Source organism: Toxorhynchites rutilus, chromosome 2 (genome assembly GCF_029784135.1).
Source record: "Toxorhynchites rutilus septentrionalis strain SRP chromosome 2, ASM2978413v1, whole genome shotgun sequence".
In the NCBI taxonomy this organism is placed as follows: domain Eukaryota; kingdom Metazoa; phylum Arthropoda; class Insecta; order Diptera; family Culicidae; genus Toxorhynchites; species Toxorhynchites rutilus.
Genome location: NC_073745.1, coordinates 170,239,971 through 170,266,579, shown reverse-complemented (window position 1 = coordinate 170,266,579; position 26,609 = coordinate 170,239,971). Strand labels below are relative to the sequence as shown.

General features: G+C 41.4%; 1 protein-coding gene across 1 annotated transcript; it reads right to left on the bottom strand.

Annotated features, from left to right (window-relative positions):
• Window positions 1-1,644: 1,644 nt before the first annotated feature.
• Window positions 1,645-3,735, bottom strand: LOC129766373 (uncharacterized protein K02A2.6-like). Its single transcript, XM_055766899.1, has 3 exons — window positions 2,425-3,735; window positions 2,269-2,346; window positions 1,645-2,190 (listed from the first exon to the last, which is right to left on the bottom strand). Exons 1-3 carry the CDS (start codon window positions 3,733-3,735, stop codon window positions 1,645-1,647), a joined length of 1,935 nt encoding a protein of 644 aa, XP_055622874.1.
• Window positions 3,736-26,609: the final 22,874 nt, after the last annotated feature.

Below are 26,609 nucleotides of genomic sequence, written 5' to 3'. Positions count from 1 at the left end.
GTTGGAATTCCACAACGTGTAGAACGAGAAAACAAACGAGCAGCTGGACTAGAGCCAATCTTATTTGGAGTATTTCTCCAATGTAATAGTGCATACCAGAAGTCGGTTCCGGTATCCTCTGACTTCTTCAGTAAACGCTTTGCAATCTTTACGGCCGCCTCTGATTTGCCGTTTCCCTGCTGGTGGTGAGGAGCTGAAGTGATGTGTTCAATATCCTATTCTAGCGCGAACTTTTTCATTTTCTGGTTAACGAAGTTTGTCCCATTATCCGTCAACATAGTTTGTGGCTTTCCATGTCGAGCGAAATTTCTACTGCATGTTACAATAACCGACTCCGGCGTCAAATCTCTCAGGACATCTACCTCAAAAAAATCTGAATAGTGGTCGACAGTAATCAGGAACTTTTGTTTACGACCACGAAACTCGCAAAAGAAGACATCCATCGAAATCAACTGGAACGGATAGATGGGAATTTGATGACTCATCATAGGTGGATTTGGTTGTGACGAAGCAAATTTTGCACAGACTGGGCAGTTCTTAACGATGTTTTTGATTTGGTTGGTCATGCCTGGCCAGCACAGATTTGCTCTAGCCAGTTTGAGAGTAGCTTCACACCCATTGTGGCTAACGTGACATTTCTCAATCATTTTACGACGTAATGCATACGGAACGAGGATCCGATCTTGTCGAAAAATAATGCCACCCTGAACGGATAACTCATCCCGATAACCGTAGAATACACGGATCTCGTCTGGTACTCGATCAACTGATCTAGGCCAACCCTGTTGAACAAAAGTGATGAGTTTCTGCATGGAATTATCCTTCATGGTTTCACTCATTATCTCGCTTAGGCAACTGTCCGATATATTAAGAAATTTTGTAAGTTCTAAACACTCGATATCTTCAAACACTTTGTAAATGTGTAGCTTTTTATACTCATCCTTTACTGCTTCGTCATCGAATGGTGCCCGGGAAAGCGCATCGGCCACGACGTTTTCCTTTCCAGTCACGAACTGTATCACCAGGTTATAACGTTGAAGATTGAGCAGCATATGTTGTAATCTTCTTGGGGCAGACAGTAAGGGTTTCCGGAAGATGCTGATCAAAGGCTTGTGATCGGTTTTCACAATTGTTTTCGGATTTCCAACCACGAGCTGGTCGAAACGAATACACGCAAATAGTATCGCCAACAATTCTTTTTCGATCTGCGCGTAGTTTCGTTCAGTGGTAGTTAACGTTCTTGATGCATATCCAATTATTCCTTCATCCTGATAGACTGCAACTCCTAGCCCAAAGCAACTTGCATCGCATTTAATTACTAACGGCTTCGCAGGATTGTAGTACTGTAGAGTTCTAACGTCGGCAACCAAGCCTTTCACTCGATTGAACTCTTCCTCCTCGACCTTCGTCCATTGCCATGGTACTTCATCCGAAATTAGCTTACGGAGATTCGTCAGGTTACAGCTAAGATTCGGAATAAATCTTCCCAAATAGTTTACCATTCCGACAAAACGATGTATTTCTTTTCGATTGAGTGGTGTAGGAAAATTCTGGATTGTAAAAATCTTTGACTCATCTGGTTTAAGACCGTTGCTTGACAACACATGTCCGTAAAACTTTACCGAGGTTTGACAAAGTTTGAGTTTAGATTGATTCAGCTTCACGTTGTTTTTTTTCTAGACGAATGAGAAGATTCTTCAAGCATCTGTTGTGATTGATGAGAGCTTCTTCCAAAGATTCACCAGCCCCAAACAACAGCAGATCATCCGCCAGACACTCAACGCCTTCGAGACCCTGGATAACTTCTTGTAGTTTCATCTGGAAGATCTCAGGAGCTGAGGATATACCAAACGGCAGTCTAGTCCAACGGTACCGACCAAATGGAGTCCAAAAAGTTGTAAGTTTACTGCTGGGTTCATCGAGCTCTACGTGCCAGAACCCTTTCTTTGCGTCAACCGTGGAAAAAATCTTAGCCTTTCCCAGCTCGGGGAGAATTTCGTCCAGTGTAGCGAACTGAAGATTCGGTCTCTTAAGCGCCTTATTGAGCGGAATAGGATCAAGGCAAATTCTGATGCTAGCGGATTCCGGGTCACCTCGTTGCACTATCACTATGTTGCTCACCCATTCGGTATGTCTAGATTCCTTCACGATCATTCCCTCTTTCTCCAACGATTCTAGCTCCTTCTTCAACTTGTTTCACATGGCGATTGGAACACGACGGGGAGACTGTATTGAAGGTGGAACAGAAGGGTCGACCTCCAATGATACTTGGCCGACGAATTTTCCGTAACCAGCAAAAATTCCTTTGTGCTCCTCAATTATTCTCTCGGCTTCAATCCTGTGTATCTTTAACATGTTTGATGATTTTGTTTATTCAGACTTACCGAACGTTACCGATTTGCAGAATTTAACGAAGCCCATTACCCGAGATACTTTTGTCGAAAGTAGTGGCCGATGGTCTACGTCCACGACTTGTAAGACCAATCGGTATCGACGCTTCAGCCGACGACAAGGAATTTTGACTTCTCCAAGTACCTTTATGGGATTTCCACCGAAACTTTGTAGTCTGTAGGTTGATGGTATCATTTTCGGGTTATCATCTCCTGTGAGTTTGACTAACCATTTATAGCCAATCAAGCTTGTATTTGCTCCGGTGTCTACTTCGCAAACTACTGACTTCCACTTGTTGGCGAATTTGAGTTTTAACTCAGCCATCACGCCACCTCCTTTCGATGAATTATAGAAAATCTTTCCAATTTCATACTCACTATCACTTTCCTCCGATGAATTTTCATTGCAAGATGATGTTTTCCCATCCGAATCGGTGCTTTCATCCTTCACCTCCTTTACTTTACGTGACCTCCTGCTCTGGAATCTGTTGGTGGCTTTGCATACCTTTTCGAAGTGATTTTTTCCGTTGCATTTGTGACAACGTTTACCAAGAGCAGGACAGGAGCCTTTAGAGAACTCATGACGATCTCCACAAAACTTACACCGTTGCGATTGATTCTTAGATCGAAATTTAGCTTTAGCTATTTTGTTTACTTCCACTTCCGAATAGGATCCTGAAAGTTCCTGTGATCGCTTCGCGGTAATCTCCTCAACTCTACACATATCAATGGATTTTGTCAATGTGATGTCAGCAATGCTCAACATTTTGGTTCGCATACTTGACCACTTGTTGGACGTGACTACCTTATATGCGATAAGTTCCGTTTCTAGCACTCCGAGCTTAGCCATTTTTGACAGGTTCTTAAGACGAGAGACAAAATCGTCGATTGATTCGCGAGCCAGCTGCGTTGCAGAGAAAAAATCAAGACGATCCACTATAATATTTCTTTTGGCCACGACTTTCTCTCGTATAGCAGCCAATGTTGCTTCCGGATTATCACTTTCTTCTGCTGTTAACTCGAAGTTGAAAAACTTTTTTCTTGCCGGCTCTCCTATGACCGACAGCAAGAAACTTACTTTTTGCGGATTTTCCTCCTGCGGCCACCGATCCATACCAATAGCCTTGGCGTAATCTTTCCAACTTTTCTCGAAGAAGTCCATGTTCTCCTCCATGTCGCCCTCAACTGCTAGAGGCGACGGCTGTGGAACCTGCACATTCGACGCACTTGGTTGCTGAAGCTGTACTCCTTGAGCCCGATTCTGGATTACTTGCATTCCTTCCATCATTTTTGTGAACATTTTCATTTGCTGGTCCAGAAACATTTTCATTTGGTTTGGATCCATTTTGATGAGGATCACAATATTCACCCACGATCCTGATCGAAAAAAAACGAAATGGCCGCCGACACGACGCGACTTTAGAACGATTTTTTTTCTCGGATTAAATTTCGGTTTTCTATCGACGATTTTTCGCGATTTCGATTATAATGACGCGGAAATTCACTTGAAGCACACGTTAGCTTCTGACACCATGTTATATTTAGTTTGAATAAAACGCACTTGATAAAGTCTAACGATATTATTTATTAACGATTTATTAACAGCGTACTTCACTCTTTCAAACTCTAATTCATTCTGATGATGATGCAACCGGAAACTTCCAATCTGGCAAGTTGCAAGAAAATAAGGGAGAGGCAAGACACGAATAACAGCTATGCAGGGTTGTACTTCATAGGTGTGTACAATACTGCAACACCTGGATTGCACGTGGAAGGTAATCCAAGATCCTCACGGTAGTGACCACCTGCCAATAATTTTATCGATCGCCAATGAATCAGGTTCTCGTGAGTCAGTCGATATTGCGTATGACCTCACGAAAAATATTGACTGGAGAAAATTTGCAGAAATAATATCTGAAGCACTTGTTTCAATGTATGAACTTCCTCCACTCGAAGAGTATAATTTTATATCGAGTTTGATTTACGAAAGCGCACTTCAAGCTCAAAAGAAACGTGTTCCTGCTACCACTTTACGACGTCGTCCTCCATCACTTTGGTGGGACAAGGAGTGTTCAAAGGTATACCTTGAAAAATCATCCGCTTTCAAAAAATTCAGGAAAACTGGACTAGTGGAATGGTTTCGAAAGTACCAAGCTCTAGAAGCCAAACTAAAAGGTCTGATTAAAGCAAAAAAGCGTGGATATTGGTGAAAGTTCGTCAATGGTTTGTCAAGGGAGACCGTTATGAGCACTCTTTGGAATACGGCTAGGAGAATGCGTGGCTGGAACCATACAAATGAAAGTGAAGAATACTCTGACCGTTGGATTTTCAAATTTGCAAGAAAGGTTTGTCCCGATTCCGTTCCTGCACAAAACGTCGTACGCGACATTCCGCTCCAATGCGATTATGAGAATTTTTCGATGGTAGAATTCTCAATTGCCCTCCTCTCATGTAACAATTCAGCTCCTGGGTCGGACAAGATTAAATTCAACTTGTTGAAGAATCTTCCCGACTTGGCTAAACAGCGTTTGCTGAACTTGTTCAACAAGTTTCTGGAGCTGAATATTGTCCCGCATGACTGGAGACAAGTGAGAGTGATAGCCATACGAAAACCCAACAAGCCGGCTTGCGATCACAACTCGTATAGGCCCATTGCAATGTTATCCTGTATTCGTAAATTGTTGGAGAAAATGATTCTACTTCGTTTGGACAAGTGGGTTGAAGCGAACAATTTGCTGTCAAATACGCAGTTTGGCTTCCGCCGAGGTAAAGGGACGAACGATTGTCTCGCGCTGCTATCTTCTGAAATCCAAATCGCATTTGCTCGTAATGAACAAATGGCTTCCGTTTTTCTCGATATCAAAGGGGCATTTGATTCAGTTTCCATGGAAATTCTCTCAGAGAAACTTCATAATCGTGGACTTTCGCCAATTCTGAATAATTTCCTGTACAATTTACTCTCAGAAAAGCACATGTTTTTCAATCATGGCAGCTTGAAATCTTCTCGATACAGTTTTATGGGCCTACCACAAGGCTCCTGCCTAAGCCCCCTCTTGTATAGTTTTTACGTCAATGATATGGATGATTGTCTAACTAGAAACTGCACGCTGAGACAACTTGCAGACGATGGAGTTATTTCCATCACGGGTACTAATCCCGCCATTCTGCAAAAATCCTTGCAAGATACCCTGAACAACCTGTTCGCGTGGGCTCTAAAGCTGGGTATCGAATTCTCTACGGAGAAAACCGAAATGGTCGTTTTTTCTAGGAAGCACGAACCCGCCCAATTCCAGCTTCACCTATCCGGTAAAGCGATCAGGCACTCGATGTTTTTCAAATACCTTGGAGTATATTTTGACTCTAAATGTACCTGGGGAATACACATTGCGTATTTGAAACAGAAATGCCAGCAAAGAATCAATTTTCTCCAAACAATAACCGGAACATGGTGGGGTGCCCATCCAGGAGACCTCATTCAGTTGTACAAAACAACGATATTATCAGTGTTGGAATATGGCAGTTTTTGCTTCCGATCAGCTGCCAGGATTCATATTCTCAAGCTGGAGAGAATACAATATCGTTGCTTGCGTATAGCAATGGGGTGTTTGCATTCGACACATACGATGAGTCTCGAAGTCTTGGCAGGAGTACCGCCGCTTACTCTTCGATTCACAGAATTATCCTACAGATTTCTCATCCGTTGCAAGATCATGAATCCATTGGTGATTGATAACTTCGAAAATCTACTCCAACTGACTCCTCAGTCAAGTTTTATGTCTTTGTACCATGATTTCCTTACCCATGAAGTGCACCCTTCACCGGGCATCTCCAACCAATTTTGCTTCCCATACTTTTGCAATTCCTCTGTCAATTTTGATCTGTCCATGCGACAAAAAATCCATGGAATCCCAGATCATTTGCGCTCCGATTCTATTCCGCCGATATTTTCGGCAGAATATGGGAAAGTTAGATCTGATTAAATGTTCTTTACTGACGGTTCATTCATAAACGGGTCCACTGGCTTCGGCATCTTCAATGAAAATTCCAGTGCCTCTTTCAAACTCAAAGATCCTTGTTCCGTGTATGTCGCTGAACTGGGTGCGATATACTACGCACTAGGGATCATTGAAACATTGCCCATCGACCATTATTTTATTTTTTCAGACAGTCTCAGCTCAATAGAGGCAATTCGTTCAATGAAAGTTGATAAACGCTCATCTTATTTCCTAACAAGAAAAAGACATCTATTGAGTGTTTTGGTCGAAAAATTATTCAAGATTACCTTAGCATGGGTTCCTCTCATTGCTCGATTCCGGGGAATGAGAAAGCGGACTCGCTAGCTAAGGTGGGCGCTTCAGAAGGCACACTTTTTGAAAGGCAAGTTGCTTATAACGAATTTTTTCACATTCCTCGTCAGGACACACTCGTTAGTTGGCAGCGCATGTGGAGTGAAGATGAGTTCGGTCGCTGGTTACACACGATTATCCCTAAGGTTTCGACGAAAGCTTGGTTTAAGGGATTGAATGTAGGTCGTGATTTCATTCGCGTGATATCTCGGCTTATGTCCAATCACTACAACCTAAACGCGCATCTCTATCGCATTGGGCTCGCAGCAAACAATCTTTGTGATTGTGACGATGGCTACCACGACATCGAGCATATTGTCTGGTCGTGTATCCGGTTCCATGCTGCTCGCTCTCAGCTCTCTAGAGCACTGAGAGCAAAAGGCAGACAATCGGATATCCCCGTCCGGGATATCTTAGGTAGCCGTGATCCTGATCTTCTGCTTCATCTATACCTGTTCCTCAGAAACGCCGATGTCAACGTTTAATGATGTTTCCTTCGTTGTGTCCCTGTTTCATATCCCTCCTATCCGATCTATAAACTTTTACTTAGTCGCGGCAATACATACACACACTCTTTACAGATACACGGGCCAAAGGTTGTGCAGTCCACTGATGATTCAACAAGAGCCAAAGGTTGTACCGCTCATGACAACTCTACACGAGCTGATGATTGCGCCGGCTAGTGACCATTTTATAATGGATTCCTCGAGTCGAGAAGACGCACCACGCTAGATATGGGGTACAGACTAGGGGGCGTTGCTGTTTAATGGTCAGCTGCATCCCAAAAGGAAGTATCCCGTGTCGGGCACATGTACAGAGCATTGGAGACAGCAACATCACAATTACGAAAACACTTGTAATACTAACCTCGAGCCAACCGCGAGTAATCGGTTACATATTACTAACATAGTTATAAGGCAAATATTGTCGAAATATTGAACTCCCGGCCCCGTCAGGTTGACGCCATATGAGCCTCAATAAAAATATATATTTTGGATAAAAAAAGACGGGTGGGTAATGTCGGGGACATAACCGGAGTGACGTAGGACTATACACAGGGGACAGCTTTTGTTAAATATATATTTTAAATATATTGTTTTATTTTCTTCTCCTACGTGAATACCTACCTATCTACCTGAAAAATGGTTTAGTTTACTGTTTACTCTTTATGAATATGTTGATGGTTCTGAAAAGAACCTTTGGTGTTGTGTTTTTGTTATCACTCGATATTCCCATCTTGTTCGGTTAAACCTTCCTGAGCGCCGAACCGAAGCTGCTCTGTTCTTGATGCGGGTTTTCTGATTGTCGTGAGCAGCTTTGCAAGCCAACTCGAGCACTCCGACGGCCGAAACTCTATAATCGCTGTTAGGTATACTGGTGCTCCGGCACCAATCCGTTCGGCCTAGTTACCCTTGCCGAGCAATCAGTGAATGCGACCAACAGGGAACTGGAGACTTGCACGGTTCGAGTGAGACTTTGCCTTTCCCTTAACTTGTCCTCCTTTGTTACGTCCACGATGCCGATGCCGTACAACCACACGGGTTTACGGTTTGAAAGAAAATAAGATATTTTTTTGGGGTCCGCGTGTTTTATACTCTAGCGGTACACACTCACAGGATAGAGACAAATCGGCAGACTCAGCCAGAGGGGCGAGTCCAACGAGACGAACGAATGAACGTTAAAAGGGAGCGATGGCAAAAAAATACATTCATTACGATTTGTTCGCTCGTTGGATTCACATGCAGGCTAAAAAGGGTCCTTTTCAGGATCACAAAATTATCTTCAATCTAAAGAGTTTATTGTTTTGTTATCACTCGATATCCCCATCTTGTTCGGCTAAACCTTGCTGTTTAGCGATTGCATTTGCCACTCGCCACAGCTTTCACAGTTGGAAAATTTCTTCCCATCCACCTTGTGACATATTTTACAGTAAATTACATTCAATGGCACGTCGCATTACCACCACTCAGTATCGGATTGGAGGTAATTTTAACCTGTAATTGAACATTTGCGATGACAGTGGTACAGTGTCGACCTTCAATGTGGGGTCATAATTTGGACCCCGAACTCTATGTTTACAAAAATGTCCAACTAAATATGTCGCATTACTGGTCCGACCAATTAGCTAAATGTCGAGATAAGTGTAAATTACTGTACTTTCAATCTAGAAGCAATTTAAGAATTGGTGAAAATCAATAAGCTCAGAACAACTGCCAAATTCACATACTCATCATATCCTGGCAAACAAATTATGAAAAAATCAATTTGTGTTTTATTATTATTTTGGATATTGTTTTAGAAAGCATTGAACTGTATTTCCTAAACTCTTTTTTGGAAGGTTTAATGGCTCTGAAAAGCGCCTTGTTTTATGGAATGGTTCAAATTTAGAAAACTTAGTACTCGTGGTTTTGAAAAAAACCATTTCGAACGCCCTCGATGCCGCCTTGTTCTGGATTTGCCAGTGTGTATAAAGAACAACCTTTTTTCTTCTGCTACCTGATGCCGTTTTGCGATTGCGTTTGCCATTCGCCAGTCGCTGCAACTGCCTGTTGTCTTGATGTCCACCGAACCGAATGTGTTCTGTTCCGAATGCGGGTTTTCTTATCGTCGCGAGCAGCTTTACCAGCTAACCCGATCACTTCGGCGGCCGAAACTATATAACGTCGGCTAGATGGACTGGTGCACTGGTACTAACGCGCTCGGCCTAGCTACCCTTGCGGGGAACTCCAGATCAACACGGTTCGAGCCGGATTTTGCCTTTCCCTTCACTTTTCCTCCTTTATCATGTCCAGACATGGCTGCTTGGGTTGGTTTGTTGATGTGTTGTGATGCGAACCGATGTGGTGTACGGTTTGAATGAGAATGATCGTTACGGCAGCGGAGCGGGGATTTTTAAGCTGACTGGCTGGCTCGAGAATTACGCATGTGTGAGACTGCGACCAATGTTTCGTTAATTTTTTTCTTTTTCTTTTCCAATCGTGCTTCATTCTATTTCGCTGCTGCTCTGGTTGCCCGTTTTGGTCGGTACGATTTGAGGAGCACAAAATGGACCAATCAAAAATGGGCACATAGTGCATTTTGACAATGCTTGATATTTCACAATTATTCAATTATTTATCTCAAGAAAAATGAAATGTTATTCGTTATGATAGATGCGTAGATATATTTCCTATCAATTGATGCAAAAACCTTTGCGATCTATTGAGAAATGCTCGAGTTATAAGCGTTCCAAATCTTCCATTTTTTCCTACTTGTTCAGTGCCTAGATTGCCATTTCACCCCCTATATCTTCCGGTTAGACGTAGTCCTACGTCAAAAAAAAAAATCCATACATAACACAGGAGCCATCTCGCCTAGGATCACAGAGGTCAGTTTTCATCATATCTCATTCCACTTCGGTATCTTATATCTGATACGCACCATCCAACGACTATTTACCATCCTTCTGTCATCATCACTCGGTAAACACTGGTGGAGTTAACAAACAATACCCAACAACCAAACAAAACGGCCCTTTTCAGGGCCACCAAATCATTATCAAAGAGTTTTACGATGTAATTCTTCAAACATATCCAAAATCAACAGATAGTCTAACGGAATCCCTACTGTGACTTTTTTTTTAAAAGATACGACTCGTAAATTGGATTGTCGTGTGCATCGAAATACTCGGCGAATTTATCTGAAACAGTCTTCAGTACTACTGTCTGTTCTGCTGTGAGCTCAAAGCTCTCGTAGATATCTATTATTTCCGGGCCCAGGCAGGAAAGGAACACGGCTACTTGTCTTTTTCCAGAAAGCTTCTCCAGCTCCACGCTGCTGGCGTACCAATCGAACGCAATTTCCCATAACCTCCATTTAGATTTTTCATCGCCTCCTAACTCGAACGGCTTTGGTCTCTGACCAAAAACTTTCGGCATTTCAGGATTCTCCGGTGAATTCGCCATTCTTCAAGTGAAATCAACCACTTCTGACACCATGTCAAGCTGGAACAAGAACGTATTTTACGAACTCCGATATAAAAGAAAACGTTGTGTTCGGTTTGATTAACTCATAGTAACTGACAGCTTTATTCTTGATGCACCGTTAATACAAAATTTGCAATCGTGGATATAACCCAACTTCGTTACAGGGGGCAGGAGTGTATTCACCATAGAAAAGTTTCGTGCCACGTAAAACCTTCACATGCCAAATTTGGCTCCATTTGCTTGATTAGTTTTAGAGTTATGCAGAAATTTGTGTTTCATTTGTATGACAGCCCACCCTTAGAGAGCGGAAGGAGTGTCTAATCACCATAGAAATACTTATTACATCCTAAAACCTCCACATGCCAAATTTGGTTTCGTTTGCTTGATTAATTCTCGAGTAATTCAGAAATTTGTATTTCATTTGTATGGCAGCCACCCCTTAGAGAGGGGGGTGGAGAGTCTAACCATCATAGAATATTTATTGCACCCTAAAACCTCAATATGCCCAATTTGGTTTCATTTGCTTGATTAATTCTCGAGTAACGCAGAAATTTGTGTTTCATTTGTATGGTAGCACCAGCCCCCCCCCCCCTTGGAGAAGAGGGAGGAGTATCTAACCACCGTAAGAACATTTATTGTACCCTAAAACCTCCACATGCCAAATTTGGTTTCATTTGCTTGATTAATTCTCGAGTAATTCAGAAATTTGTGTTGCTAGGAAAATGATTTACCTAAAGTCGAAACAGTTGAGCCGGGTTAAGTACAAGGCCAACTTGTACTAAAAGTTTTGAGTCGAGTTTAGCTCTAGGCCAAAACAGTTGAGTCGTGTTCAGCCCAAGGCCAACTTATAGATAAAAAGTATCACACTGAGTAGGAATCATAGTCAAAAAAAGTTGAGTCGGGTCAAGCCCAAGGCCAACCTGTACTGAAATTTTTGAGTCGAGTATAGCTCTAGGCCAAAACAGTTGAGTCGGGTTAAGCCCAAGGCCGACTTGTACAGAAAAGTTATACATTGAGTTTCGGTTACAGTTGAGTCGGGAAAAGCCCAAGCCCAACTTGTACTAAAAATAAATAAATAAGATAAAACAAAATTCTATCCTGGATTCCTCGAGTCGAGAAGACGCACCACGCTAGATATGGGGTACATACTAGGGGGGCGTTGCTGATTAATGGTCAGCTGCATCCCAATAGGAAGTATCCCGTGTCGGGCACACGTACAGAGCATTGGAGACAGCAACATCCCAATTACGAGAACACTTGTAATACTAACCTCGAGCCGACCGCGAGTAATCGGTTACATATTACTAACATAGATAATAAGAAAAACTGTCAAAATATTGAACTCCGGCCCCGTCAGGCTAACGCCATATGAGCCTTGATAAAAATATATATTTTGGAAAAAAAAAACAAAATTCAACGTCGAGTGTAACTCAAGGAACAGTTGAGTCGGGTCAAGCCCAAGGCCAACTTGTTCATTAAAAAACAGCTGAGTCGGGTAATGCCCAAGACCAATGTATAAATAAAATTTATTTGTGTGGTCCAATGTAAATACAAGTGAATGTATAGAGAAAATAAACAAACAATTAAAAAAATAATTTAAATAATGGCTGCTCAAGCCATTTGCAGAGAATTCGCCCCTCAACATACGCAGAGCGGAGTCAGAGTAGCGGAAGGAAGAATTCATTCAAGCGCTGATCGAACGTTCTGTATGGGAGATCGCGATGAAACTTTATGTTGAGCGATGCATTTAAGGATGATCTTGAACGGATTATGACGAATGGTTGACATTTTGATTATATACGGATGGAAGCTAACGAAAGAAATTCAGCAATTTGGCGGACAAGGGTAATGTAAAAGGAAAAAAACTATGATTTTTATGTTAAAATGAAAATATGTGGCTGATGTGGTTTTTTTTCTTTTTTTCTCTAAATTTATCTTCATTTTCATTCAAATAGCGTGAGAAGAAGGTCACGCGTATTCTAGAACTTGTCACTAAGAATGCATTCAAGGCGTATTATTTGGCAGAGATATCCCAACTAAGTACTAATGAGAATGACGCGAGTAATATCTATGTTAAGACGGCGAAGTTTCTCTAGGAATGTTAATGTCATTAAAAGAAATAAAGAACGGAGGAAGTTCCTGAATCAACACAAAAATCTGGCAGCCATTTTGACACAAAACACGAATCTCTCACAAAGGATCCTAAGAAACCCTGTTTGTCTGAAGGTGCATTACCAGATAACTGAGAATCTGTCGCTAAGTACTTTGGCACGTGGCAGATCAGAAGGCCCCAGAGATTCCTTAATGTGATCAATGAAGCTGATGAATAAAAAAGATCATTCATTGTACGGTGCTTTCTGGTATCGTTATTTTTAGGGTGAGGAGAGGATGTGGTCTCTTAGATTTAGTGTGCAGTTGGATTGACAGTTAGAGTGTGTTGAATACTACATTGAGATAGAAATATATATTGGTTTTTGAGCATTTAATAGTGTTGTGTGTCTTGTATGCCGGAATATCACACCAAGTAATGCAGAAATTGCAGTGTTTTTGTATGGCAGCCCCCCCTTAGAGAGAGGGGAGGGGTCTCAAACTATCACGAAAACCTTCCTCGGCCCCAAAAACCACTACATACCAATTTTCATGTTGATCGGTTCAGTAGTTTCCGAGTCCATAAGAATCAGACAGAAATCCATTTATATATATATAGATGACTAGCTAACCCGGCAAACTTCGTCCCGTCCAAAATTTGTTTTTTTGTTATCAATACCTTCAAACATTCACGTTTTCTTACTATGAGCAAGTTCATGAGTCTAATCGCAGAACTGATCATTGATTGATCTTCTTATCGACCCCATTGAATTTACCTTTTACTATAAAATTCCTAATATTTCTAACAAAACTCATCATTATAATATCAGATTATTTTCAGACACAATTCTCGTTCAAGATTTTGCAACCACTTGCAAATGACATGTTTCTCCGTTACATGGAATAAATGTTTTGTACAGAAAATATGACAGAATAAAGACAGCCTTAAATTGGACAATTGCTTCCTCGAGCTCTGCTCTTATCAACACATTCGGCGATACTTTTTTATTGGTATAGATAGAAGAAGATATAGGAGTGCGTTTCATCGTAGAACATATGGGAGTTTAATTTTTCGAATTTTTCCTTTTTCCTTCAGAGCTTCCCGAAAATTTCCAATTGTGTAACTCCATTCCATTGTTGTGCTCCCGTGGCCGAGTGGTTAGCGTCAAACCTAGCATGCCGGGGGTTCGGGTTCGATTCCCGTTCTGGTCGGGGAAATTTTTCTTCAAAGAAATTTCCTCTGACTTGCACTGTGGTCACGCGTATTCTAGAGCTTGCCACTCAGAATGCATTCAAGACGTGTTATTTGGCATAGAAATCTCAACTAAGTACTAATGAAAATGACGCAAGTAATATTACGTTGAGACGGCGGAGTTCCTCTAGGAACGTTAGTGCCATATAAGAAGAAGAAGAAGAAGAACTCCATTCCAGAGGAGGGAAGGGTGTCATACCATCATAGAAACATTTCTCATACCCAAAAACACTCACATCCCAAATTGTGCTTGATTAGTTCTCGAGTTATGCAGAAATTTGTGTTTCATTTCTATGACAAGCCCTCAGAAAGGTGGGAGGAGTGTTGAACCGCTTTAGAAATGTTTCTTGCCCCAAATTTGCCAAATATGGTTCAGGTTGCTTGATTAGTTCTTGAATTATGCAGAAATGTATGTTTCATTTCTATGGCAGCCCCTCCTTAGAAGAGGGGGGTGGATAGTCTAACCACCATAGAAACATTTATTGCATCCTAAAACCTTCACATGCCAAATTTGGTTTCATTTGATTGATAAATTCTCGAGTAATGCAGAAATTTGTGTTTCATTTGTACACAGTAAAGTGACCGAAGACATTGTGGATCACGGAATTCGTAGGCTACTTTAAATATAAATCCTAGTTGTCGGTTAGCCATTGCAATTATGCTGTCATAATGGGGGCGAAAAGTCAACCCTGTGTCAAGGATGATTCCCAAGTCGCGTATTTGATTAACACGCACTAGAGACTCGTTAGAAATGTTGTAATTGTGGATGATTGGGTTCAATTTTCGATGAAACGATATTGCGTTGCATTTATGGATACTAATCGTCAATATATTATTAGTGCACCACTCTTCGAATTCATTGATCCATTGTTGTAGAGTATAGCAATCTTGGATGTGATTTATGGCTGTGTATATTTTGACATCATCCGCGTAGAAAAGGCGACATCCCGGAGACAGTAGTTTTGATAACTCGTTGATGAAAATGGAAAATAGAAGAGGTCCTAGATTGCTCCCCTGCGGGACACCTGATATGTTGGTGAAAAATTCAGATGATTCAGATCCAATTTGCACACATAGTTTTCGATCCGCGAGATATGATTTAAACCATCTATTGAGGTCATTCGAAACTCCTAGCTTGTCCAGTTTTAGAAGCAGTATCTTATGATCGACTCTATCGAAAGCTGCTTTGAGGTCAGTGTATATCACGTCAACTTGTGATCTCGCATCTAGATTGCGCAAGCAGAATGTTGTAAACTGCACTAGATTTGTCGAGACAGATCGCGTGAGGTAAAAGCCGTGTTGATCAGCTGTTATATAATTTTTACAACTTACAAACAATACTTCATTGACGATAATCTCAAATACTTTGGAGCATGCACATAAATATGTAATACATCGATAGTTTTCAATGTTTTGCTTATTTCCTTTTTTATAAACAGGGAACATAACCGACAATTTCTAATTGGAAGGAAATTTACCTTCACGAAGGGACATATTGAAGAGTAGCGTTAAAGGACGAATAAGTGAGCTCGAGCAATGTTTTAAAACGCAGGACGGAATCCCATCCGGATTAGTTGATGAGAATTTCATTTTAGAGATGACTCGTTCAACCTGTTGTTGGTTGATAACAACATTTCTTAATTCAAGTGCGTTGATAGTGGTGTTTCTACATGCAGCTGCGGCTTGTTCAACGGAGGCGATGAAACTGTTACATATACCCCTGAAGTGGGTGGCAAAAAGCCTGCATTTTTCAGAAGAGGAGGAAGCGACATCATGATCTAAGAACATTTCAGCAGGGAGCCCGTTTTCTTTGCGTTTAGAGTTCACGAAATTCCAGAACTGCTTAGGATTTCTTCGAAGGTTGTCTTGTGTGCGGAGAGAATATCGTTTGTACAGATACCGATTGTAAAGGCGATAGCTGTTGCTGGCGCATACGAATGCTTGCTTACGAAAAGAACACCGGGTTCTTCTATGCCAACGAAGAGTTCTTGATCTGATACGTTTTAGGTGTCGTACATGAGCATTCCCCCATGGCGGTTTGGGAGTAGGTCTTCGAACAGGAACATGTTCCGCCAACGCTTCGTTTACCGACTGTGAGAAATGACTGACGGCATCGTCCACATTCGCTGATAGCTCAAGAAACGTCCAATCTGTTTGATGAAAAACTTTATTCAACGCTACATAGTTAGCTCTACGGTAATTTTGTTCGACAGTGTTCGAGTGCAGTTCTTCAAATATAGGAGGAACTAGCACTTCAATCTCTACTGAAAGGGCTGGATGACTCGAGTCTTTAAGGATAAGCGGCTCGATTGCTTCAGATAGCTTGCATTGTCCAATCAATGAGTCCGTAATCAACACTAGATCGAGATAACGTCCTAATCTATTGTGAGTTTTGTTGATTTGTCTCAAATTATTCAAATTAAAACCGTCGAGCAGCACAGTACACGCAGAGGAAATATGCGATTCCAAAACATGCACAGTAAGATAATCGGGACTGGTTGAGTTCCATACTAATCCCGACTGATTATAGTCCCCGAATAGGAGTGCGTGATCATGCACTCTGAGATTGGAGAAAATGGATTGGATAGAATCGATATGGTCATTCATACTGATCAGGTCATTCTTACGATCTGGTGTGAGATACAATACACCAATGCTTATGTTTGAATCGGACAACTTTAGGGTAACCCACAGATGCTCGAGTGAATGAGTAACTTGAGTTCTATCCAGAAAACAGTTTAGTGAGACTGAAACGGTAATTGGCACTCCTCCTCTGCGAATTTTCGTGCTATTGCGATGGTTACGATCATTCCTGTACACATTATAGGAATTACCGAAAAGCTGAGAAGAGAATATCTGCTCGTCGAGCCAACTTTCGGTAAGCACAATTATTTTTTTTGACGTAGGACTACGTCTAACCGGAATATATAGGGGGTGAAATGAAAATCTAGGCACTGACAAGTAGGAAAAAATGCAAGATTTTGAACGCTTATAACTCGAGCATTTCTCAATAGATCGCAAAGGTTTTTGTATCAATTGATAGGAAATATATCTATGCATCTATCATAACGAATAACATTTCATTTTTCTTGAGATAAATAATCGAATAATTGTGAAATATCAAGCATTGTCCAAATGCACTATGTGCCCATTTTTGATTGGTCCATTTTGTGCTCCTCAAATCGTACCGACCAAAACGGGCAACCAGAGCAGCAGCGAAATACAATGAAGCAAGACTGGAAAGGAAAAAGAAATAAAATGAACGAAACATTGGTCGCAGTCTCACACATGCGTAATTGTCGAGCCAACCAGTCAGATTAAAAATCCCCGCTCCGCTGCCGTAACGATCATTCTCATCCAAACCGTACGCCACATCGTTTCGCATCACATCACATCAACAAACCAACACAAGCAGCCATGTCTGGACATGACAAAGGAGGAAAAGTGAAGGGAAAGGCAAAATCCCACTCGAACCATGTTGGTCTTTAGTTCCGCGTAGGTGTATTCGCCAATTGCTCCACAAGGGTAGCTAGGCCGAGCGCGTTAGTACCAGTGCACCAATCCACCTAGCCGCCGTTATATAGTTTCGGCCGCCGAAGTGATCGAGTTGGCTGGCAAAGCTGCTCGCGACGATAAGAAAAGCATTCAGAACAGAACACATTCGGTTCGGTGGACATCAAGACAACAGGCAGTTGTAGCTAGTGGCGAATGGCAAACGCAATCGCAAAACGACAGCAGGTAGCAGAAGAAAAAGTTTGTTCTTTATACAATCTGCTTTGGTGGCAAATCCAGAACAAGGCGGCATCGAGGGCGTTCGAAATGGTTTTTTTTAAAAGTACTAAGTTTTCTAAATTGGAACCATTCCATAAAACAAGGCGCTTTTCAGGGCCACTAACCCTTCCAAAAAAGAGTTTAGGAAATACAGTTCAATGCTTTCTAAAACAGTATCCAAAATAATAATAAAACACAAATTGATTTTTTCATAATTTGTTTGCCAGGATGATGAGTATGTGCATTTGGCAGTTGTTCTGAGCTTATTGATGGTTGGGTACTTTCCCGATTATTCAATTTTAATCAATTCTCGAATTGCTTCTAGATTGAAAGTACAGTAATTTACATTTAGCTCGACATTTAGCTAATTTGACGGACCAGTAATGCGACATATTTAGTTGGACATTTTTGTAAACATAGAGTTCGGGGTCCAAATTATGACCCCACATTGAAAGTCGACACTGTACCACTGTCATCGCAAATGTTTAATTACAGATTAAAATCGCCTCCAATGCGACACTGAGTGGTGCTTCGGCACGTCGCATTAAATGTAATTTACTATACAACATGTCACAAGCTGGATGAGAAGAAATTTTCCAACTGTGAAAGCTGTGGCGAGTGGCAAACGCAATCGCTAAACAGGAAGCCGAACAAGATGGGGATATCGAGTGATAACAAAACAATAAACTCTTTAGATTAAAGATAATTTTGTGATCCTGAAAAGGACCCTTTTTAGCCTGCATGTGAATCCAACGAGCGAACAAATCGTAATGAATGTATTTTCTTCTTCTTCTTCTTCTTTGTTTTTGAGAGGCTTTAAACTTTGCAGTTCATTCGCCTCTAGCCCAGTGAAGAGCCACAATAAAACCATAGGGGACTGGCAAAAGGGAAACCAAAAACAAAAAATCACCCATCAGATCTGTCCGCTCGATTTTCGATTCAAGAAGAAGGTAGGAAGGAATCCTATGCTTCATAAGATAATTGAGGGGCTTAGAATGCAAGGGGTGTAAGTGACTTGATCCATTTCTCTTCAGCAACTTTTTATTCAGTTAATAACTCAACTGCAAAAACGTTCCAATTTAAGTTTGCTATAGAATCCGATAGATGAGGTTCTGACCTACATTGTGAAAAACAGTTGGGAATGTATTTGCTGCGGAGTTATGACCAAAAGAGAGAGTCGATGTAGAGAAATCGATCAAATCACTTACACCCCTTTCATTCTAAGCCCCTCATTTAATATATGCTGTAAAGGAAAGTAAATATTTACTGATCCGAGGACCAAAGCGGTAACGAATCACAAGTGACCTAGATTTCAAGCGAATGGTGTGTTCCGAAACCCAAAAAAAAACGGCCCTTCTCAGGAGGATAGGAAGAAAACCCGCCTACAGAACAGAACACATTCGGTTCGGTAGCAACAACTAGTTTCAGCGAGTGGCAAACGCAATCCCAAAACGGCAGCAGATAGAAGAAGGAAAAAGTTTATACAGATTGCTTTGGTGGCAAAACCAGCCACCGTAAAACACGACGCTTTTCATGGCCATTAAACCTTTTAAAGAAGAGTTATTAAAAGTTATTCACAATACCAATGCATTCTAAAGTGACATAATATGGCATATAATATGAACTGATTTATTTTGTTTATGCTTGTTTTTGAACTTATTGGTGGTTGGGGTCTTTTAAATTGATCATTCAGTTTTCAGTTTTCATTCAGCATGGTTCCCGAATTGAAAGTGGCTTCAAATTACAACACATTGTATGCAGGATGGCATTCTCGAATTTTCTCGGTAGCAAGAACTGCTTTCTTTGGTTGATAACTGATGTTGAAAATTGACTGACGTTACATCTGCATTGTATAGAAACATAACTAAGGAGCAACATGATGAGCTATGTATTTCTTTCTTCTTCTTCTTCTTTTTGGCTTCAAGAGGGTTTAAATTTTTCAATTCATTCGCCTCTAGTATGTATTTCCTGCTGCTCTGTTCTTATTTTAAAGGTCATCCGTCCCTTTATTCACTGTTGGTTTTTCAGAACGCTTATAGCTCGTCTATTTCTCGACAGATCGCAGAGTTCATCGCCAAAACCTCAGTTCTTTTTCATTTTTATTTACATTGTTTGCGGAGACTACAAATCTTACAATTCATTCGTTTCCGAAACCACAGTTTAAGGTACGGTAATGTGTTCAATAGTGAAATATATGATAGTGAACGAGCTGAGCACCACTATGCATTCCCTATCATAAAGGGTGTGTCAAATCAAATTGCATCACGGAAAAAACGCTGTAGAAATTCGCCCAGTAGACCGATCCTTTTGAAAATTTTAGACAGTAAAATAAAAACTAATAAACAACTTTTGGCATTTTCTTTTTATTCATACTTCGAGCCCAAGCCCGTATGCTCGCACCTTCCTCTTTACCCCGTCCATAAGGTTCTGTACAACGTCAGGTTGTAGTTTTTTTTGAACAGAAATCCATTTTCTCTTGAAGTCCGCCTCCGATTTGACAACTTTTGGGTTCTTCCGGAGGACCTGCTTCATAATCGCCCAATATTTCTCTATTGGGCGAAGCTCCGGCGCGTTGGGCGGGTTCATTTCCTTTGGCACGAAGGTGACCCCGTTGGCTTCGTACCACTCCAACACGTCCTTTGAATAGTGGCACGAAGTGAGATCCGGCCAGAAGATGGTCGGGCCCTCGTGCTGCTTCAATAGTGGTAGTAAGCGCTTCTGTAGGCACTCCTTAAGGTAAACCTGCCCGTTTACCGTGCCGGTCATCACGAAGGGGGCGCTCCGCTTTCCGCAAGAGCAGATCGCTTGCCACACCATGTACTTTTTGGCAAACTTGGATAGTTTCTGCTTGCGAATCTCCTCCGGAACGCTGAATTTGTCCTCTGCGGAGAAGAACAACAGGCTCGGCAGCTGACGAAAGTCCGCTTTGACGTAGGTTTCGTCGTCCATTACCAGGCAATGCGGCTTCGTCAGCATTGCGGTGTACAGCTTCCGGGCTCGCGTCTTCCCCACCATGTTTTGCCTTTCGTCACGGTTAGGAGCCTTCTGAACCTTGTATGTACGCAGGCCCTCCCGCTGCTTGGTCCGCTGGACGAATGAACTTGACAAATTCAGCTTATTGGCGACATCCCGGACCGAACTTCTCGGATCACGTCTAAATTGCTTAACTACGCACTTGTGATCTTTTTCACTGACGGAGCATCCATTTTTGCCGTTCTTCACCTTCCGGTCGATGGTTAGGTTCTCGAAGTATCGTTTTAGTACTCTGCTGACCGTGGAATGGACGATTCCTAGCATCTTACCGATGTCCCGATGTGACAACTCCGGATTCTCGAAATGAGTGCACAGGATTAATTCACGACGCTCTTTTTCGTTCGACGACATTTTTCCAAATTTACGAAAAAATGACAGTGAAGCATGGCCAACGTGATCTATACACTCTTATCTGATTATAAGCGAAAGCTGAAGATATAATTCCTAAAAATAAAATTTCTACAGCGTTTTTTCCGTGATGCAATTTGATGTGACACACCCTTTAGCCATCGTTTTGATTGTACGATATGTGCATACGCCAAAAGATGACCGGAGTTGAACATTTAATAAGTACAAAGCCTTCAGAAAAATATCAAGAAGCAACTATAAGATAGTAAGAAAAAATTGAGAAAGTTTGTAAAAAAACGAAACAACACAACATCAAATGTTCTTTTCAGAACCTCCAACATGTTCATAAAGAGTAAACAGTAAACTAATCCATTTTTCAGTTAGATAGGTAGGTATTCACGAAGGAGAAGAAAATAAAACAATATATTTAAAATATATATTTAGCAAAAGCTGTCCCCTTTGTATAGTCCTACGTCACTCCGGTTATGTCACCGACATTACCTACTCGTTTTTTTTTTTATCCAAAATATATATTTTTAGTAAGGCTCATATGGCGTCAGCCTAACGGGGCCGGGAGTTCAATATTTCGACAATGTTTGCTTACAACTATGTTAGTAATATGTAACCGATTACTCGCGGTTGGCTCGAGGTTAGTATTACAAGTGTTCTCATAATTGGTATGTTGCAGTCTTCGATGCTCTGTACGTGTGCCCGACACGGGATACCTCCTATTGGGATGCAGCTGACCATTAATCAGCAACGCCCCCCTAGTATGTACCCCATATCTAGCGTGGTGCGTCTTTCTCGACTCGAGGAATCCAGGATAGAATGGTCACTAGCCGGCGCAATCATCAGCTCGTGTAGAGTTGTCATAAGCGGTACAACCTTTGGCTCTTGTTGAATGATCAGTGGACTGCACAACCTTTGGCCCGTGTATCTGTAAAGAGTGTGTGTATGTATTGCCGCGACTAAGTAAAAGTTTATCGTTTGGATAGGAGGGATATGAAACGGGGACACAACGAAGGAAACATCATTAAACGTTGACATCGGCGTTTCTGAGGAACAGGTATAGATGAAGCAGAAGATCAGGATCACGGCTACCTAAGATATCCCGGACGGGGATATCCGATTGTCTGCCTTGTGCTCTCAGTGCTCTAGAGAGCTGATCATCCCTTGAACCATGCACTCGTCGAGACCTTAGGGATAATCGTGTGTAACCAACGACCGAACTCATCTTCACTCCACATGCGCTGCCAACTTAAGCACAATTATGTCGCAATGTGATTCGCAGATTGCGAGAAAAAATCCTCAATTTTTGTACGCAACCCTCGCACGTTCTGGTAATAGTTTTCAAGCTTTCTGGAGTGTGATGCGCGGAGTGGATTACTATCCTGCTCGGGAATTGATGTTGCTCCTGCTGCTTTAGAGGAACCATTATCGGAGACGGATTCCAACCTCACCTGTAATGGTTTGATACAACTTAGGAGAGGTGCAGTATCCACAGATGCTTCGGCAGGACATATATTTGATGTAGCATTACCTGGACCAGCCAGTTCTGTTAGCTGGTTTGAGACGTCCAACGATGATAAACTGTACGATGCTGAGCGAGCCAGTACATCCGGCTGGTGAGAGGAAGAACACGCGTAAAGTCCATCGAAGTAATTGATGTTTGATTGCTAAATTGAGAACTCAATTCGTTGTCTCGATTTTTTTAAATACTTTAGATAAATGGGACATTCACTGTTCCACGATGAATGAGTGACATCGAGTAGCTCATCCCTGGACGATTGTTGTTTTGAATTCACAAGTTGGCAATTGACGCATTTTTCAAAGTTCGCCTCACAATTTTCGATTTTATGATTGCCTGAGCACTTGGGGCAGCACGCAGGCTTTTTACAAGGTTCAGCTTTATGTCCGCACTCTGAGCAGTTAAAGCAGCGCATAACATCGGTCGCCTCTCTTATCCTACACCGCTCCCAGCCAAGGATAACTTTCTGTTGCTTTATCAAAACATCGAATCCCTGCGCATTTGTTTCGATTATTGCAGACATCTGATTTAGTTTTCGTTTTTCGTTGCGTGTGATGCGAATTACTCTTAGTTCTAACGATTCGGTAACTTGATTTTGTTTCCTCAGAGAAGCAAGCAGTTTTTCTTCGTCCTTAATTTTCGAAAAACCGACGATTTTGAATCTCGGCTTAAGTGGTTTCTGAATACTGATTATGTATTTTTCCGATAATTGGCTCGTCCATAATTTTCGAAAAACCGACGATTTTGAATCTCGGCTTAAGTGGTTTCTGAATACTGATTATTTATTTTTCCGATAATTGGCTAGTAGCAGTCGCAACGAGCTTGCAGCTAAATCCTGATTTTCACACCTGATGGCTATTTCTCCAGATTCCCTGAGATATAATTCTTTTACGGAAAATGCGATTGGATCAAGTTTATCGCACACGTCGCGTTTCATCACTTTCGCTGTTTGTTTTACGATAGGTTCAATCAGAACGGTTTGTTCCATTTTCACAATTTTGATAGATTTGCGCTGCGGAGGGGATGGACTGCAATGGTGAAGTGATTGTGGTGACGTTTGCGGTAAGGAGGTGCTGATTGAGTTGCTGTTGGATTGCTGTACGTTATTTCGACGCTTTCCTGAGCGCAACACACTGCCTTCCTCAGAGTTAACGTCAGAATGACTTTCGTTCTGAGTTACCGTTGCTGCGTTTTCGGCTTTGCGCTTATCGTAGTTCAAAACTGAATCGTCGGATTTTCGCTTTTTGCTTCTTGGATACGATTCATTCGAGCTCTGGATTATGTCAGCATAAGAGGGTTTATCATCAACTATGGGCTCAATTACATAACTTGCAGTGTGGGAAATGTAGTTTCTTTTTTCATTTTTAAAAGCCGACAGAATACGTGGTAATAGAACTGCATTGTTTTTTTTTTTCAATTTCAGCTTTTACCAAGCCCGGCAGCGTCAGAATGTTTTGGTTCAAATTTTCAAACAGTTCTTCGATCTGCTTTGTCAGCTGACCATAGTGCTTCTGTATATAATTCAACGCAGTATATTGGAATACGGTGTTACTGTTTGGGCCCCATACCACGCTGTTCACATCGCTCGTCTGGAACGTGTGCAGAAAAGTTTTATCCGATATGCTCTTCGTCATCTCCCCTGGCGCAACGACCAACATCTGACCACATATGAAGAACGCTACGCGCTGATTCACTTACCGACACTGCAGAAACGACGAGAATTTCTCCAGAGACTGCTGATTTTCGACCTTCTTAACAACAATCTTGACTGTGCTGAAGTTTTGGGCAAGCTTCGAATCAACGCTCCAGGTAGAACAACCAGACAATTTGTTTTCTTCCGGCAAGCAGCACATCGTACTCTATACGGACAGAATAATCCCTTGGATGTTTGTTGCCAACGGTTCAATGAAGTGTATCATTTGTTTGAATTCGATATGTCCAGAAATGTGTTTGTTATAAGGATTCAATAATTGAATTTTAGTCTGTCCGACAATTTCTTGGCGAAGACTGAATAAATAAATAAATAAAATATAATTCAACGTGGTTTGTTTTTTCCTGCAGGCGAAGCTCATATATTTCAGCGCATTGTTCTCTTGTACGGCTTTGGCACCAGCGAGAGTTAGATCTGAGCAGCGAGTATGCAGAATTTGTTCACATCCTCCATAGCAGTAGATTTTGTCGTTTTCATTGGAGATACTCTTCGAGCACACATTACAGATAACACTAGTCATAGTTAGGGCCCTTCCCCAATCCCTCAGTCGTAACACGGCTCAATACGGAGCCAGATGTTATTTGTGGAAGCCGTGGATACACTTTTGACGAAAAAACAATTTGAATTTCACACGCATAATAGAAATTTCGCAAGACACTAAACAATCCTAGCCAGCATTGAATAGAATCCAGCATTGATTTCCACCCTAAAACCTCATTGTGCCTAATTTAGTTTCATTTGCTTGATTAATTCTCGAGTAATGCAGAAATTCGTGTTTCTCATGTATGGCAGCCCCCTCTTAGAGAGGGGGGTGGGGTGGAGAGTCTAACCACCACCGAATCATTTATTGCACCCTAAAACCTCCGTATGCCGAATTTCGTTTCATTTGCTTGATTAATTCTCGAGTAGTGGAGAAATTTTTGTTTCATTTGTATGGCAGCCCCCCCTTAGAGAAGGGGGAGGGGTCTCAAACTATCACGTATACCTTCCCCGGCCCCAAAAATCCCTATGTACCAATTTTCGTGTTGATCGGTTCAGTAGTTTCCGAGTCCATAAATCGCATCTATATCTCACCTTAAACAAACCATTAGTCGTTCTTTGGTACTAATGGCTTCCCGAAAAGATGTGTTTTGTTTCGAAATTCTAGGCGAAATGCGCTCCAACAAATAGTAGAATTGAGACTGCGACATTCGGAAATATTTGTGGAAACTGGTATCCTGTTCCTCCAGTTCTGTATATAGCGTATGGAATTCTCCTTCTTGCTTCCTTAAAGTCAACATTTTGCGAATCCACTTTTCTCTATGTCGCTTATGTTCTTCCTGGTCCAAGAGCAAAGCAATAAAAACTAATTGTGTCCTAGAAAATTTCGGCATCTAAATAGAAAGATATATATATATATATATATATATATATATATATATATATATATATATATATATATATATATATATATATATATATATATATTACAAAATAAAATTTCCTAGACTCTTCAGCCAATTCGTCACCTTTGGAATATCCGCTTTGGAATCGATCTTTGAAAATATTTAATTTCTTCTAACAACAGCTCAAATGAAAATAAACATGGAGGGGTTGTATCCGAGACACGACCGCTTAGGACGTAGGACTACGCAATCTTTTTTTTTTTAAATTTGTTGGTTTATTATTTCGGATATCATTTGCGAATACGTCGAAATTTCATAAATAACTTTTTAGTAGAAAATTCCGGGGACCCTGAAAAGGTGTAGTGGCTTGCGTGGTTTTGTAGAATAATTTCGAGAAGCAACGATCCTTTCTTGCCTTTGCGAGAACAATACACTAAAAGGTCATATGTCGCAATTTGTTTCTTTATATCAATGCACGCATTGCTCTGAGTATTTAACGAGAGGCATCTTCCGTGCATCGTCATTCAACAAGCATCAAACACGCGTCTAACAGATGCATACAGTTGCAGCAATAAAAATGAAACATCGCGAGAATGATCGATTATGAAAAATTTCTCGACTCTCAGTCAAAGCCGTCAACAAAGCTAGGAGCTTGTTACATCAGAGCAGAGCCGATGCGCACGAGAGCAAATACGAATGGTGAAATATTCGCTAGCGTTCACGGCTCGAAGGGAAACATAAAACACAAAACAAGCAAAATAAGTAATCTTTGTTGTTTCGGGCACAGAAAGA

Excerpts from the sequence above, each read along its gene's own strand:
- LOC129766373 (XM_055766899.1), bottom strand. The coding sequence starts at position 3,735 with ATGGATCCAAACCAAATGAAAATGTTTCTGGACCAGCAAATGAAAATG. Across the intron at positions 2,347-2,424 it reads TTTCGACAAAAGTATCTCGG|ATACACAGGATTGAAGCCGA; the intron begins GTAATGGGCTTC and ends AACATGTTAAAG. Across the intron at positions 2,191-2,268 it reads ACGGAAAATTCGTCGGCCAA|TTGAAGAAGGAGCTAGAATC; the intron begins GTATCATTGGAG and ends ATGTGAAACAAG.